This window comes from Pezoporus wallicus, unplaced genomic scaffold (assembly GCF_028554395.1).
Source record: "Pezoporus wallicus isolate ANWC-B61680 ecotype Strahan unplaced genomic scaffold, APGP_CSIRO_Pwel_v1 contig_6672, whole genome shotgun sequence".
NCBI lineage: Eukaryota > Metazoa > Chordata > Aves > Psittaciformes > Psittacidae > Pezoporus > Pezoporus wallicus.
Window position 1 is genome coordinate 438,001 of NW_026641070.1, and position 18,223 is coordinate 456,223.

Consider the following 18,223-nt stretch of genomic DNA (forward strand, 5'->3'; position numbering starts at 1 on the left):
TGTAGTAGGATTAATTTTATCCACTTACTCTTTAAAGAAGCATATGACACAACAGCTTTTACTTGATGAAAGAAACAGTAAAGGACTCAGTGAAGGCAGCATCTAGAACTCATGGAGGAAAACATGGCAATATGTGTGTGGAAATGCACAGTCATGCATACATCAGTTTACCCTTAACAAGTGCAAAGAAAACCTAAACAATATAAAGTACTACTTCTAATCATTTTTATGTCACAGTCCTAAAGAGTATTTCATTGTATTCAGTGTTAATATATGACTTCAGATTCATTCAAGTAGGCTTTTGTCTAAGAAAATCTTCTAAAATAAAAAATGAACAATAAAATTAAAAAATAATAATTAAATAACATATTAGCACCAGTTTCCACTTTTATCTACATCAATGTAAATTTCATAGAATTTTGCTAGAGTAGCTCTATGTACATAGTTATGAGGGCTAAATTTGCTCTTCAAATGCAAATAAACATGGCTGTAAGTTCCTGATTAAGGGAAAAAAAAAACCCAAACATTTAAAATATGAATAAAAAAAAATTGTCAGATGCCATGGAAAAGATTTTGCAACATGATTTTTAATTCTGATATGTCAAAGAACGCTCGATAGGCTTGATGTTTGAAGAATATTTTGGTTTTCATTAATGTATGAGTAGACTTTGTTTCAACATTGTCAAGCTAAGTGATCTACACATAAAACTTCTAATTCCTTAAAGGGTGATTTTTCACGGGTACTATATATAATTAATAAATTAAGAAAAACAATCTTATGTTTTTTAATTCCCTTTTTCTAAAAAAAAAAGATAAATAGGGAATATTTGTATAAACAAGAATTCTTTTTTGTTTGTTTGTTTGTTTTTTGTTTGCTTTAAATTGTCTTACAGTCTTTAGGCATAATCATCCGAGAGTGCCCCACATTTTTTGTGCTTAGTACTTGATCAGTCCAGTGAGTGAATTTTCAGAAAAATAAAACAAAGCATGCAAGACCAATTATTCCTTGAGGACATTAGTCTTTTTAAAGTGGCTGATAATATGAGGCCAGAACTTGATCTTGGGTCAGTGGACGTAACTACTGAGTGTACCAGAAATATAGCAAGCGACACCATTAGTGATCCTTTCCCATGATATCTGATCCTGTCATCTTAATCCAGCAACCTGGCACTTGCTGGTTTGTGTCATAAATGCATCAATTTTTATTAACACAATATTCACTATATTTAATATGCTATTATCATAATTAGTTATAGTATTTCTCCCCTCTATAAGGCTCTCTTTTATAGCACTGGGACTGATATAAAAAAATTAGGTCTAAATGCATGAAATACTTTGCTAGCCAGACAACTTTCCACAGTAAAAATGTTGTTTACCTAAATTATTTTCTGCTCGTTTTGTGTAAATCTGTAGGTTTGAACATGTAAAGTATTCAAGACTAGGTATTTCTGTTTTAAATATGGCTTTATTGGATAAGAGATGATTGCATCCATCAGGCATTGTTTTGACATTCTATTTTAAAAAGGAAAAAAAAACCAAACAACAAATATATTCATGAAAGTGATAATTTGTCTTTTTACTTGTAGGTAAAGGAGTGAGAGAAGTTAATGAAACAATAACTAAAACTCCAGGTTTGTATACAAGAAAAGTTTTAGAACTAAATAAATTCAATTGATTTGCACCCTAGGTTGTTATGGATAATAAAACTATTTTCAATATTTAACTTAATTATTACTCATTTCAAAGGAATATAAATATTGAGGTCTTTCATAATAACAGAGGCCATGTAAAATGTATTCTATAAAATTATTTCCCAAACAGCATTTTTTTTTTAATTTCTACAGTAACAATTTTGTGAATGCCACAAAAAAAACCTGTCAAACAAAAAAGATAAAACATATATACACAAACCCCAGACTTCATATAGTTTTATATCAGAGATTGCTGTAATGGAGAGCCTTATAATGAGCTTAGATTGTAATTGTGGGGATTTGGTTTAGTCAAAGTTCTGCCCTTTTCCTTGCAAGTCTTGCAAGAAAACACACACAAAAAAAAAAAAAACAAACCAAACAAAAAAAAAAAAACACAACCAACAACAAGAAGAACAACAAACCAAACCAAACAAAAAAAAACACAAAACCAAACCACAAAAAATCCAATCAGGTTTCAAAATTGTAATGGCCTTAATTTCATAGAAACTCTCAAGGTACTCCAAGGTAGGGCTTCCTAATTTGTGTGCAGTTAACTTTTTCCTCTTGCCAGTGTCAAAATAGAAAAATACATCAGTGAAATCCTTGATGTAGTTCTTTTTAGGCTCAATAATTTTCAGAAAATGAAAGGCCCAATTTTTTTTACTGTCTTATTTAACCGTAAGCAGAGCTTTCACCAAATGAATGAGCTTGCAATTCTATATTCTGAATTTTAGCAAGCTGCAGGGAAAATAAGATTAATAGTTCACACTCAAGGCAGTTCACAGAAGGATTCTGTAAAGTAGATGGGATAAAAAGCTATTTCTCCTAATAATTAACCTTACTGGTGAGTTTATTATTGAGAGTTCTTCTCAAATGCATTACTTCTGCAGACTCACAATAAAGCAGGATATAATATGCATTCATTATAATTAATAAACAGTCTTCGTTTACTGGAAGATTCGCCTCACTGAACACCTAAGGTACGCATTAATCTGCTATCACACAGATTTTGAAGTTTCAATGCCAAATTAAAATACAGACCAAATCTCCAAATATATTCACTATGCAGAGCATCAGTATCAATTCACATCACATTGTTTCCCTTATAAATACTTTTGATAAGTAAGTACTGTTTGAAAGGCACTGTTAAGATTATGATTGAGAAGGCTAATAATTGCAAGCAGAGAACTGAAGCTGTGTAACAGATGACTGTCATTAACAAGGAAAAGTTTTAAGTCTGCACAATTATTAATGTCTTTTAAAAATGTGAATTCTCTTTAGTATAGAACACTATGTCTTTCCTTGGCTTCTGGTAGAATTCCAGAATGCTGCTATCTGTATTTTAGATGACATGAATAATATTGCTAAAGTAGAGTTTTGTAACAGAAAAGATTCATATTTCTGTGGATAGTTGAATACAAATTCTGCTTATTAAGTCACGTGGTTTTTTTTTGGCCAAAGTTAATGTTTTCATAACTTATAGTAACTATCATTTTTACTGTAAATTATAATTAAGTATAAGTTGTGACTAAAGAATTCTTACAATACCAATGTGAAGTTTAAGAACTACAATATTGTATTTGGCTCCCATGGCTCTCAGTGCTTTGTATATGTAGTCTTTGTAAAAATAGTTTTGAAGCTTTTCTAGTGAGCAGCTGTTGATTTCCCCATTTGCAGTGTTCTGAGGAGAATCCACGGTTGGTGCAGAATTAGTATGATAATACCCAGTTCTTTTTTCTCATTCTATATTTGCCCACAGTGGGTGGGAAAGGCAGGGACATTGCAAGGGTTCAGCAGAAATGAGTCAGACTCCAATTCCTCAGCAACATCCATGAGACTGCAGCACTTGTATTTTAACTTTTATCAAGCAGAAATTTATTTTCTTTCCCTACTGGTTCTGTCCATCTGCAGCAAGTGCAAATTCTGTAAATATTGAGTCAATGGTACTATTTTGAAAATTATATATATAATTTGCAAATGGTACTATTATTGACCGTTACAGTGGATAGAGAAACTATGTGACGATGTTGAATGTGACAAAAGAAGTATGGTCTTTGCTCCTTTAGAAGAGTCTTACATAGTACTTGTCAGGTTCATGCCAGTAATACTAGATGTTCACCTTCATGAGAACAACTTCAGACACACAGTTTTAATTAAAAGCAGAGAGAAATATTTAAAATACAACATTTAATGACCTCTAAATATTTAGGTTTTTTTCTATAGAGGAAAAATATCAATAACATCAAATGAATGACTCAAATACCTATATGTTTTCCTGTAATTCATACTTCATTTTAGGGGATTTCACTTCAGATTATTTGAACTGCAGTTTCAGAGAAGCAAATCCCTTTATTTTAAATCAAAACTGTTCCCTGTTCTGGCAACTTCTCTGTTCACAGGTGTGGTCATACTGTACAACAAAAAGATGTGGACTCTAAAAATGACTAACAAGGAACTTGTGCTAAACTGTGTCTGGAATCCAGTGAATTCAACTGAATATTCATTTGACACTCAGTTGAAAATCACGCATACTGTTTAATAGATTCATGAAACAAAATATATGGCCTAAGACAGTGTCTCCTTCCAGACTCCCTGACTTCAGAAAATTATTCTCCTTTTTTTCATCATACCTTAAAGCTATAGGGCTTTAGGGGAAGAGTAATGGACAAGTGTAGTATGGTAATGGACAGGTGTAGTATACAGTAGGCAGTTGTGTCAAAAGGTCATTATCATAGAATCATAAAATCATAGAATAGTTAGGGTTGGAAAGGACCTTAAGATCATTTAGTTCCAACATATTGTCTTTACTGCTGTAAAATTTTTACTGTAATACCTCCTTAGACCAGTGGATTGATGCTGTAACAGAAAAAATAAAGAACCTAAGAGTGGCTAGAAAGATTGCTACTTTGTTGTAGTTAACTCCTTTCTTTGCTTCTTTTTTTCCCACTTTTATTTAGTTCCCTCAGATGTGTTTTTTATAAATTCACTGTGGAAAGGGTTTTATGAATATTTAGGAAAAAGACAGCCTGCTACTCTGACTGTTGATTGGTTCAATACTACAAGCAGCAAAGTGAATGCCACATTCACTGAGGCGTCCAACATACAGATCAAACTATCAGGTAGGTTCAGAATTGGATGTTTAAACAGCTGGTTTGGAATTTTTTTTTTCTGTTCAGTTTTGTCGCATTTTCTGCCAAACACAAAACAAAAAATGTTTTCACAAAAATGTTTTTCTGCTTATTTTGCAAAAAAGAAAAAACCTAATGTAATGGTCTGCACAAAATTCAGTCAATTTACATGTGGTCACCCATATTTTTTTTTTCCGCTTCAAATGAATATTGAGTAGATTTTTTTCATCTCAGACTGTTGGATAGTATTGATGTGTTGAACTCACAACTCACAAAGAAGCAGACAAAGAGTTTGTAGGAATTTTAAGAACTGTACCATTGGAAAGCTCTTTTATTCAATAGTGATTAAGGTCTGCTTGAAAGCAATATGATCTTGATAATGTCATAACATAAAATAGGCACAGATTACTAACTTAGTTAAATTAGATAACTGAAAAAATATCTTAGGAACTTATGCATAACATAATCAACATTGTGCATTCCTTTCTGCAAATATGACTTTGAACTTCTAAGTTAACTTCTGATCACAGTTACATTTGGAAAGGACATTATCAGGTATCAGTACCTTTTAAGGCTGAGAGTTCAGAGAGGATTTCAGGAGTTGGCTGCCAAATAACAAATGGCAAATTTTCATTCCTTGCACTATTGATATTTGCTATAGCAATATATTGTTATGTGAGTTATATCCAATTTTTTCCTGTTCAAGGAAATTCTATCTTTATTCAGAATTATTGAAATACTGTGCAAAAAGGAAAATATTCTTGCCCATTTCTGTGTAAAATTAAACCGCACAAAACCATCTTTGCATTCTATTATCAAATACAATGTGGGCAAAAGATCAGTAAAATAAGATCCTGCTATTACAGCACTTGAAATCTTGTTGTGCAGGTTATAAAATTCTGTTATTACAAAATGTTTTCTACAAAATATTTTAGTTCTAAATCAATATACTTTGCTTTGACAGGATATTTGAATAAACGTTAAAAAAAAAAAGTTTAAAAGACATGTGTTACCTCCTTCATGTTACTAGGTGTTTACAAGAAAGAAGAAGCCCATTTGCTCTTGAAAGTTTTTCAGATTAAAGGACCTAGTGAGATTTTGGTTAGCACATTTGAAAATGACAACTGGGCACTAGATGGTTATGTAAGTAACTGGACTGCTATGGGTAAAGCTTGCTGAGTTTTAAGTAGCGTGATTTCCTTCCTAAACCTCTTTATCCAAATATCACTAGCATGGAATACAGCACTGTAGATGTCAGTGTAGAGTTCACGTTATTTTCCTTTTCAAAAATTTGTATACAAACTTCCATCTTCCACACTACCATTAGAATTTTTAGTTTACTGAGAGGAAGGTGGAGTGTTCAACATAATTTGCAATGGTTTCGCCTTGTTTCCTTAGATGAAAGTGAGAATTTTATGTTTAGAAAAATTGTTCATTTTTGCCTTGGGAAATAGTTCACTGTAATAAAATTATATTTAATCTTGAAGAAAAAGTTCTTTTACTCTCTGCAATTCTCCTTTGTGTCTCATAATGCTTTTTATGGAAAAAAATTTCAAATCTGACAATTCAGTAGACTTTTTTTATCCATAGACTAATTCAGTTATTTGTTTCCCAGTTGAAGAGTTTTAAAACCCAGCAATATACATCAGATATTTTAAAGTCATCCCATATGTTATTTGAAACTTTATTTAATACTGTTGCAAACTTAAAAGGATAAATACTACATAAGCATAGAGTTTACTAATATTTTAAGGGATAAAAGTGGAAGTCTGGGCTCTGTATTTCTCCTCTAAGTCAGAAAAACAAATTGCTAAGCATAAACATTCTTACTTCTTTTTTTTCAGAAATATTTTTTCTGTTTCATCATATTTTAGGTATCCTCAGGGTTTGAAAGAGGGGGTTTTACCTATCAAGGTGATATACATGGAAAAGACTTCGGAAAATTTATGCTCCAAAGACAAGGTAGGTATGTTCCTAGAGCTTTAATATGTATAATCTTTTGGGGTCTTTCAAGAGTGAATTCAGCAAATGACTCATCTATCTAGCTTAAAAAAGTACATTTATTTCATGCCATTGCTATTATAAAAAAATATAGTGGAATATGCATATTTGAAATAATCTGTTCAAGTCCCAGTTTGACTCTGGTTAATGTGTTACTATGTCATGTTTTTAGGTATAGCAAGCAGAGAATGCCAGTGCAACTGCTTGCTTTTCTGTGAATGTCTTTTTGAAAGTAACAGGGTGTCATGCAATTCAAAGACACTTTCTGCTCAAATATATAAATTGCAGTCAGAACCATATAGGAAATTAAAAAGAGAGAATCAATGCTGATTTTATTAATGTCATTTGGAGTGCTTGTTGCTGATGGATGCTTTCAGAATGTATATGTATTTAGATATAATTCTACTTTACTGTCAAAAATTTTAAATGGGTGGCTGATATATCTATCACAGCTATGGACTCAAGTGCTCTGGAAGCTGATGAAAAACTAGTTATTCTGCTCATAAGATTATTTTTTCATAAAAAGTAATAAAATGTTTACACATGAAATATTGTCTAATAAAATAGTTTGGGCAAATACCAAGTGTAGACATCTGCATTTCCTGATCCTGGAACTACTGCATAGTGGTCAAACCACAGTATATATAAAGCAAAGTACTGGGCTAAAGAAAGGAGACAGCCTAACCAATATCTTTATAGCAGACTCTACCTACATTTTATAAACTGCCTTTTTTCCATTGACTTCATTGGTGCTGTACCCAATGTCCTTCAAAGTTCTGCCAAGTCTCCCTTGTATTTCTTTGCTCTGTTAACTGCTGTAATAGCAGTTATGCTATGGATTTGCTCTTCTTGGCCACCTCTCAAATTGCTATATATGTTCAGTCACAATGTTTAGTCACCCACCTTCAGTCTCAGCCTAAGAACTGCCAATTACTAAAGACAACTAATAATTTCAGTCTTCAGAGTAAACTCTTGTTTGGGACAGATTATTTGTCTGCCTGTACCTTTATGCAATTCTTACCACTGTAATATCTAAGCTGCTTTTTCCTTCTGATTTTAACAAGTGCACTATAAAGGTAGAGCATCAACATTTGTTCAAACATTTATCTTGATAAGCAGTCTTTGATATGTCAAAACAGTGAGACTATGGTCTCAGCTAAAACCTACAGCTAAAAGGAAACAGCAGATTCCAGCCAGCACAGGTCGTACTACTTGTCCGTACCCTTTCATATTCAAGGACAGCTGGCTTTGTTTTTTAAGTCTATTCTGTTCATGAATATTCTGCTGAGATAACAATATCATATGTCCTCCAGCTGAAGACTTAACATTTTCTGTTTCTTCAGGAAGTTAATAATTTATATTTGCTGCCTTTACACTAAACCAGAAGTGTTCATAAACTATGCATGCACTGGGGCATGCTTAATGTCATATGAAATTCTTCACCTTCAAGCATGCTTCAAATAAGAGAATTTACTGGGAAATACTTAGTTAAGGGTGAAAGACCAATCTATTTGATGAAGTTCAATTCCCTATCACGTGACACTGGAGCAAGAACAGGCTCAGTGGATATGCCCAGTCTTGGAATTTAATGACATGCAAACAGAAAGAACTTCTGTATCTATGAACTGTTTTTCCTCTTTCAGAAGCAATTCTGTTTGCTTGTAGCCTTAGATAATAACACAGAGGGCAAAGAGATCTGTTATCAGTCTGTCAAACAAATTAGAACTGTATCTGAGCCTGCTTAAGGGGCCATCATTGTGACACCATATTATTTAACTTGTTTTGCCAAGCAGTCATTCATTGCTGGGGGCTTTTTGTTTATTTTATTATTTTTTAATAACTTGGTCTCTAAAGGCTGCATGTCTGTGGCTAGGTTCAGTTTCTGTGATTACTGAGTGCCTGTGCCTCACCACAACAGTTCTAAAAGATGTTTATTCTAAACTCTTGGCCTTGCTCATTCCAGTCTGGACTGTCCTTTAAGATTCTATGAAAAAAGTGACTTTGTGAGAAACTTACTTCATCAAATGATTATTTCACTATATTTATTTCCTCTGGGGAAATATGACTCACTTCTCTTTCTTCTTTTTTTTTTTTTTTCCTTAAAAGTACTTTTTTAGCTTATCTACATTGAGATAACAAATAGTGACAAGAAATATGAATAATTAATTTGTGTCTGTGATATATTAGATTAATGGCTGTGAAACACATGTTCATTTCTTGAAACTGATCAATGCTTCCAAGCATTGAACATCAGTGAGACGTGAATTTAAAATTTCACTCTATAAAGGTGTCATCCTTTCTCTCCAGATCATTTTGCATGAGTTTCATTATTCACAAAGAAACTTAGATCTAAACAGGGTACTCACCACTTCAGAGAACAAAACAGCTGTATGTTAATGAATGCATAAGTATGCTGGGACTAATGCTCTATGAGGCTATATATATCACACCCAATGAGTTACCTGAAGAGTCTTTGCTATCCAGTGGTTATCAGTCAAGTGAAGAAGTTCCAGCCTCTGTTGCTCATTGGAAGCTGCTGACTTGCTTTCTGTGTTGGTATTTTTTTTCTTAAATCCTTGAGTTGCTAACTACCCTCATCTGTAACTAGAATTTTCTTACCTTGTATTGTTTCTGCTGTCACACTTTCTCCCACTTAAACTGCAGTTCTTTTACTAAAACCTACTAAAAACTACACCATGCTGTACTGGTGCCAGACAGTTGAAACCCTAGGTTTGGAGTTACAGGAGAAATGCATTTGAAAGCTCCAAACAATGATAAGGAAATGCTTATTTCCTTATGAATATTTTGTTACAAAAAATATTATTTTCTAATATGTATAAAGGAGAAAACTCATTAACCATCTAAATGGTAGAACTATACAACTTATGCAATAATGACTTCACTGTGTATTTTCAGAATTTGGGCATCACCTGACTACTGCTGTTCTTACGAGGCTAAACAAACCCCTGTTATGCTGTGAAATGTTTGAAAAACATTTATATAACTGAATATCCCTCTATGAAAATATCATGCTTCCCAGTGACAAAATATGTCTTCTTTAACAGAAAGTAAACTAAATTATCTTTTCTCTTTCTTTTTTTTTTCTCCAACACAGACTGTATACTATAACTGAATAAGTAAATAACTAAATACTGTAACTGAGGTTATACCAAGTCTCATAAATAAATACATTTAATAATAAATAAATAAATAAAATTCATAAATAAATAAAATTAAATTCAAATTATTCAGAATTGCAGCAATTTTTCTCTTCTGTAATAAAAAGCAGAATGCACAGAAAGCAAATGCATGGTCCAAACCTGGCCAACACTTTTCCAATGCCAATTAAAGGTTGCAAACTTCAGTTAAAAATTTCAAGCGTGTTTACCCCACATGTTGTACTTTAAAAACTGTAGCAATATAGAATATTCACCTTGAACAGAAGGTGTGAGCTGTAAGTATTAAATGGCAGTTATCAAACAGAGATAACTCAAAAGGAAATTATCTATACATTTGTGCCTAGTTTAACTGTTCAGTTAGAAGAAAAAAAAAGTGTTGTGGTTTTTTTTAATTCCATACTGAAACTTCATCCCAAGAATTGCTTATTATTAGTTTCAAACTACTGTTTTCTTTTAGCTGAATTCTGATTAGGTATTTTATAATCTTTACATGACTTATTCATTAAAATGTATCTATTATTTGTGCCATGATAATAGCTTTGAGATATAAATTAGGAGCTCACTGATTATATGTATTTCTGTTTTGGTGCTTGGTTAGAATTTAAAATAAGATTTAAAATAGTATTTCCATGGTTTTGCTGTTACAAGCTGACTACAATTAATATAATTATTAAAACATTTTTATTAATTACTCTAAATAATTGGAAAAACAGCTGGGGATTGTGAATGAAGGAAGAATGAATAAATATAGTGATAACTGCATGCAGTTTTTTAAACTTCTGCCATTTCTTCTAACCAATAAAAACTTCAAAGGAACATTTAAATTTCTTAAATTTTTCTAGGCTGTGGTGACTACTTAATTCCATCTGTATTTCATTTAGAAATATATATATTTTGCCAACAGGTTTTCCATGCCTTGAGTGTTAGGACAAATATTAGATTACTAAAGTCCAAAGATTATTGTAATACACTGGTTCTTCTCTAAAACAGTTCAGCGTTAATTAAGATACTTCACAGTAGTGTGATAAAGCTTCTAACATAATTCCAACTATCACAGTAGTAGGTTTATTAATTTTAAAAGATTTACCTTCGCCAGCTCTAAGACAAATACACAGAAGCCAACCATATCCTGGGCTGAATCAAAAGGAGCGTGACCTGCAGGTTGAAGGAGGTGATCTTGCCCCTTTACTCTGCTCTCGTGAGGCCTCACTTGGAGTATTGTGTGCAGTTCTGGTGTCCTCAACATAAAAAGGACATGGAACTGTTGGAAAAAGTCCAGAGGAGGGCTGTGAGGATGATCAGGGGACTGGAGCACCTCCCGTATGAAGATAGGCTGAGAAAGTTTGGGCTGTTCATCCTGGAGAAGAGAAGGCTGCGTGGAGACCTTAGAGCAGCCTTCCAGTATCTGAAGGGGGGGACTCTTCATTAGGGACTGTGTCAATAGGAAAAGGGGGAATGGGTTAAAACTTAAACAGGGGAAGTTTAGGTTAGATATAAGGAAGAAGTTCTTTACTGTGAGGGTGGTAAGACACTGGAATGGGTTGCCCAAAAAAGCAGTAAATGTTCCATCCCTGCAGGTGTTCAAGGCCAGGTTGGACAGAGCCTTGGGCAACATGGTCTAGGGTGAGGCATCCCTTCCCATGGCAGGGGGTTGGAAGCAGATGATCTTAAGGTCTTTTCTATGATTCTGTGATTCTGCAAGTCTGAAGTCTGACAGAAGATTAAGGTAGTGAAAAGAACTGACATACAGTGTTTTGTCGTGTTTAATGATGAGTTCTGGCAATTCTGAATTTTCTAGAGGGGCTGTCTTCATTTTAAATGGAACTTCCTAGTATTTAATACATTTTGTAACTGCACAAAATATATTATTGATTGAAACATCTAAGTTTTAAAAACATCTAAGAGAACAAAAGCTTGCCTCACTCTGCTTTCACATTGAGCTTGAACTGCAAGAAATCATAGATGGGTTTGATGCTTTCTCAGTTTTGCAACTTAAATATTTTAGTAGACTGATGAAAACAGCACAATGCGTGGGTCTCTGCTTTTTCAAGTGGTCTTTTCCTAGAATCCTAAAAAGACTGATTGATGTGTTGCAATGAACAAGGTAGTTATGGTGTTTATGTACTTGTGGGTTGAAGCATTTCTGAGTGGTAAATAGCAGTGTCTCTTATTCTTCTCTATTAGTATCAGCAAAAATAACACAGAATAGCAATCCCATCTATCTGTCCCAGCCTGTCCTCACTGTGCTTTCTCTCTGTCCTGGTCTCTCCTTCCTTAACTAGAATCTGTATATTGCTCTCTGAAGAGCTGCAATTTCAAACTGACAACATGGACTTGGTTCTCAAAATATGCTGCTTTTTTCCTATTAAAAAATTCTATATTTTTCACAATAAAATGAATTTTCATCTTTCACAATTTGCATTGTCAAGTTGGCCACCTATTTAAGCAGTTTTACAATGTCTCTCTTCATATTGATGGAAAAATGGGTTCTGCAAAATGCCTTACAGTTCAGGTTATATCTCCTTGTCCACAGCAGGAGTCCAGATTATGTGGTCTGAGTGCCTGTTATTTCTAAGCTTAATATTAAGGGTGCAGATAGAGAATACTGTTTGCAGTATTAGTATTTTTTTTGCAGAAGATATATCGCTTAACTGAATTAGTGACTCGAGTGGTGTAGTTCATAATTATTTTACTTTCTGTTACCCTACATGTTAAATAATGTCGATAGTTATTGATACATTATTAATTGGTATTAACAAGATTTATACTACGATACAGGATGCTGTTTATTTCATTTCTTAAAATATTTTATCAAGTCACCATTTTCTTTCATTTTTGAATCAAAAGAAAACTGTGAGGTAGAAAACCTGGGAATTTTATTTCTGTCCTTTTTCTTTCATTTCAGATCCTTTAAGTGCAGACACAGACCTTTCAAATCAGTATTACGGTACAAACAGCAGTTCTGTTGCAGCTGCCATCCTGGTACCATTCTTTGCTCTAATATTATCAGGGTTTGCATTTTACCTCTACAAACACAGGTATTGTAAATGTTATTTGTTCGATAACTAACTAAGGTTTGTGTTTTAATTTTCAATAAAGTTTCAGAATATCTTTACTCTAGAAAGACAAATATTTCTAAGTATTCCCATGAAGGGGTTCAGTGCAGGCAGTTCTTAATGGTGAACAAGTAGAAAAATGCGTCACTGTATTAAGGAGCAAAGACCAATCAATCTTCTTGGTTCATTATGCTGAATCAGATTGAAATCTCAGTTCATATATTTTATTTTTTCATGTGTGGTGCTTCTTTCAAAATGCTTGCGAGTAGTAATTATACAAGCTGAAAAATCCATAAACCCCATGAAGGAACAGCCCATAATGAGACTACTTAAAGTCAATGCTGTATAAGCTCATGGATACTAGTAGAATTGGCACCACTTCAGCTCATATGAAACTTTATATGTCAATGGATAATAGAATAAATCCTACCATCTTTTCTGAAATTTGGTTTAAAACCTAAAATTTATGTTTCTTGTGAACATCTGTTCATGCTGAGTGCTATTTGGCCAAAGCTTTCTGGAGCAATTTTTTTTTTTATTAAGCTACAATACTCTCTGACCTCCTTGTGTTATTTGCAATTTCTAAAAAGGTGTTTAAGAGAAATAATGTTTTTTAATAACATGCTTTTAAAATTTGTTCTGTAACCATGATATCAAAGAGTATTTTGTGACTGTAAGAAATCACATAGACAAACTGAAGTCAACCATTGCCCTGTGGTGAACTGGACTATCTACCTACTTCAGCCTTAGAGGATTTTCAAAAAGAAATTGCAATGGAATTTGAACTTGTGAGCTCCAGTTAAAATGATACATGTCCTGAAATATAATACAGCCTTTTGTTAAAAAAAAAAACAAAGCAGAACAAACAAAAACCTGCTCAGGAAGGGCTGTGAACTCTCTCTCAGAACATGTTACTGTAAGATGCCTTTGATGGCTACAGATCTGCATTCTCAGATAACTCCTGTTCTACAATGGGGGGAACCTAAAGTGCAGCAGAAAAGCACAAGCATTCAGATCAGGCAAAGAGACAGAATGTAAAGGGAACATTGCTGTAACTTTGCTCTTAGAAAGAGACAGCTCTTAAAAAAAAACATCAGTGGAACTGCATAGTGACATAGGGGTACATTTTGTGGTTTATTCTATCAAGTCTATTATGGCTTGCATGAGTAGTGGAGATTCTGTTTTCTTTTTAATAGAAATACGTATGTATTTAAGAGAGAGAAAACTTAAGTCTTCAGACAAGCACCTGTAATCCCAAAGTTTATGGTACTGCTGGTGCAGTATTGCAGTTCTGCCTACCTTAATCTAATTTAAATGTATTAGATACTTGAAAAAGATGTTGTTCATAACTTAATCTTTCAAAGAATATTGTTCCTTTTTTAGATTTTAAAACAATTTCTTCAGTTAAACCACAATTTTTAGAAGTGTTATCAGTGTCATAGTGTCATGAGAAAATTAACAACTTAATTACTGATGTAAAGTAACTTTAGGTCACCTTTATTCTGTTCAAATTTCAAGAAAAGAAAGAATCTGTGACTTTTGAAGGGACTTTCTTGAAATTACCTTAACAATCAGAATAACATGAAATTTTCGCAATGAAGTGATAGCAGTTATACCACTAAAGGCTGTCTATAGTAGAGAATTTGAAGGTCTTCTTAGGGGATGATTTTATGGATGTTTCTGCTGTGCCTATGTCAGGATAATATCTAATTAGAACAAGGGTTTTTAAACCTTTTTTTACACAGTTTCTGTGCCTTTTATCTCACAGACAAGGACTGCATCAGGATGAAGACAGCATCTCAGTCTTTCTGAAGCAATTAAAATATATTTAATAACTTACACTTAGTAAAACTTCTAGTTAAGGTTTCTAAGCTCATTTTTGGTACTTGTAAAGTGAAAATATGGGGGAAAAGACATTTATAATTAACAAAATTATTTGTAGGCTGCCAGTTTTGATTACTGACATTTTTCCAACTATAGTTTTTGCTATCTGCTATGTAAAACAGAATAATTCTATAGAAAAAGAGTCTGATTTTCAAGAATCCTTTTCTGAAGTTTTATCATAAGAATCTTTTCTAGATTGTTTTCTTAAGCACCAAGCATCTACATTTTGCACTCCTTCATTGAGTGTCTTTCCCTATTTCAATTACATTTATGAAATTATATTCTGAGCCTCCTTTATATATTAGTTATTCATAGAAAGATTTAATGTAGGAAAATATAATTTATTAGGATATCATTTTACTGGATATATCAGAAAATCTTCTCAATTCTGTTTTACTTTTCATTTAATTATTGGCTTTATATGTTGGAACAGAAAATATAAAGATGTGAATATCCTTGAAGTTTTGATATGTTCTTCATGGTGGTTACTGAAATATCTTTGTATCTTCCACATTTGAATGTCAAAATTTCTGAGAACATTAGTTAGGATTTGATGAATCTGATTACATACATTTCGTCATATAAAATCTCTGTCAAGGTACTTAGCAGTATTTGTTTCTGGAAGTATTTATGGAGGTAAGCAGTCAGGCTAAGGCAGATCTATCTGGAATAACTGAAATTACTGTCCCTTTTCTGAAGGTTACTAGGTTACTACCACTAGCAGTTCTGGACACTTGCTTTGTCAGTGCAAGAGCTGCCTGATTGAACCTATGCTGGCTGACTTTGCATTGACTTAGATTTAGTACCCACGAGACCTGTCACAGCACTTCAGTGGTGCAATGCTAACTTCCCACTCTGGAATGGTAATAAGCAGCTGATGGCAGCACATTACTACACCATTCCCTCCACCTCTGCTAAAAAACCTCTAAGCCAATAAAACCTGTGTGTGTATATCTCATCTAAGCCCCAAGATGCTAACAAAAAGATGAATTAGGAGACTGTCACTCCCATCTTTCTAGTCAACTAGAATATGCTTGAAGTTGACCAACTTAAATTCACCAAGTAAGGATTCTACTGTATTTTTTACACTGGTATCAATCAATGTTTTAGAAATACAGTGATATATATTTGGAATTGGTAAGGTGTTAATTTAGTAGAGCTGGAATAAATGTTTCTTTGTAAAGATTCTCTTATGGTTAGTCTGTCAATCTAAAACTGAAAAAGTAAACAAAAATTATCAAAATTGTTACAACTGACATAAAATATTATAATTTCCAACTTTACTTTTGTTCATACTTTTGTTGTACATTGCTTTAGTTTTGGCTGTCAATTTTGGCATGAACAGCAAGCTATGAAATTGTCATTTTTTTTACATTTTTATAATGAAAAGTGCATACCTATATTTTGCCCTTATTGTCTCTCTGCTTTGTAGCATCAGCTTGCCCATTAGGAATTTGTTTTCTTCTCTTCATGCTATGAAAAACATCTTCCAGACAGATTTCTCTTACGAGTCCCTGCAGCATCCTTTATGGGTCTCCTTTTATCATTTTTAGACAGTCAAGAAACTAGAAACTTGCATAGACAGGATGGAAAATTAAAGGTAAAACTTGCAATAATTGTAGATTGTTTCTTTTTAAGTGACACTAATTATAATTTCCTGTCTTTTTTTTTTCACAGAACAAGACCAAAAGTACAGTACAATGGGTATGCTGGACATGAAAACAGTAATGGACAGGCTTCATTTGAAAATCCCATGTATGACACAAACTTAAAACCCACAGAGGCAAAGGCTGTGAGGTTTGATACGACTCTGAACACAGTTTGTACAGTGGTATAGCCTTCAGTGCCCAATATGACTGATTCATAGCCATACCTCTGATGGACAAGCAGTAATTCCTTTGGTGCCATATACCAGTTTCCCTTCTTCTCTTGGCTTTGCTGCTGTAATCTTTAACATCATCTGTCAGCCTACATGCAGCTAAATTTTCTGGTGAAAATGTGTCAGTCTTCTGGGGATCAGACAAAGAATATTTTTTCATCTTAAAGATGGATCAAAATGCCTGGCTGCATCTGCTTCAAATCAAGGCACACTTTAAGGAAGACTGCCAAGTCATGCCAATTTCTCATATTTAATGCCTCAGACTTTCATATTTGTATGTGGCTGGATGCCTTTCAATGCATTCATCTGGGCACTTGGATAAATCCTTTGAGTACTGTGACAAATGATAGCACCACAGATTATCCCCAGAAATATTTTGAAGAAATCAAGCTCTCTTGAAGGAAAAGACAACCTTTCTTGAAGTTGCATACACCTGCAAATGCTTTACCATTGAAATCTTGCTAAAATTAAGGAAACTTACACTGTATCTCACACATAGGGCAGTTTAGCAATTTCCCAATCAGCTGTTATATTGCAAAATGTTAATGCACAATTTTTTTGCACTGGAGTGTTATGGCTGACTGAGTAAGATACTGATAAAAATATACAGGGTTTCTACACACTGTCCATTGTATATAGACATTCACACACTCTTTGCCAAGCAAAACATTCCACAACAAATTTACTTGGAATATTAAATTATGAGCCCTGTGCTTAGCACCAGTTAAAATCATGTGTGATAGAGAACAATATTTCCTTTATCAATTTTTGACTAAATTTCTTCATAAACATGATTACAAGTCACTGGAGACTTTCAGCCAGAACAAGAGCCCATTTCTCAGAAAATTTCATTGCCAGTATTGTTTTCTTCTGAAATAAGTCATCAATCACCATTGTCAGTATCATACTATTATAACAGCAGGGGGGTTAGCAGCTATTGCTGCTTGCCATGTACAAATGTGAATAGTAATTTATTTTAGATAGCTCATAAAGCCTATGAGCCTGTGCTCATAATGCAGTCTTCCCTTTTGCATTATTTTCCATTTTTTCCTGTAATATGACATCATTTTCTGATGTTACATGGAACTAAACCACATTACAGTAGCATATGTAAACCCAGTGCAAATTTTGTCTATAACAAGCTGTCATTCAGTTTCTGCTTTGAACCAAGTGAAATATTCAGTTATCTTTGTTTTCTGTTTCTTTTCAGAATTTCTAAGCACACTGCTTACTGCTTTTGTACTTACACAGTTTGACAGAGAAAGTTTTAAATTTGTAAATATGAATGATTGAGTAAATCATTAACATTTCCTCAGAATTAGAGGTTTTATTGAATGAAATAGACAAACAAATGAAAAATGCCATTGGGCAGATAAATTGAGGTTTAAAATTAGGAAATTACAGG

At 33.4% G+C, this 18,223-nt stretch overlaps 1 protein-coding gene across 1 annotated transcript in view; it reads left to right on the forward strand.

Moving 5' to 3' along the window:
* The window catches only part of LOC130606014 (CUB and sushi domain-containing protein 1), a gene marked incomplete at its 5' end in the record, with an annotated part of 426,016 nt that extends 408,012 nt beyond the window's left edge, over positions 1-18,004 (forward strand). Inside the window, 6 exons of the mRNA XM_057421927.1 lie at positions 1,587-1,631; positions 4,649-4,810; positions 5,850-5,962; positions 6,694-6,781; positions 12,905-13,037; positions 16,617-18,004. Coding sequence (XP_057277910.1) covers positions 1,587-1,631; positions 4,649-4,810; positions 5,850-5,962; positions 6,694-6,781; positions 12,905-13,037; positions 16,617-16,776 — 701 coding nt within the window. The remainder of the gene's footprint in view (positions 1-1,586; positions 1,632-4,648; positions 4,811-5,849; positions 5,963-6,693; positions 6,782-12,904; positions 13,038-16,616) is intronic.
* Positions 18,005-18,223: the final 219 nt, after the last annotated feature.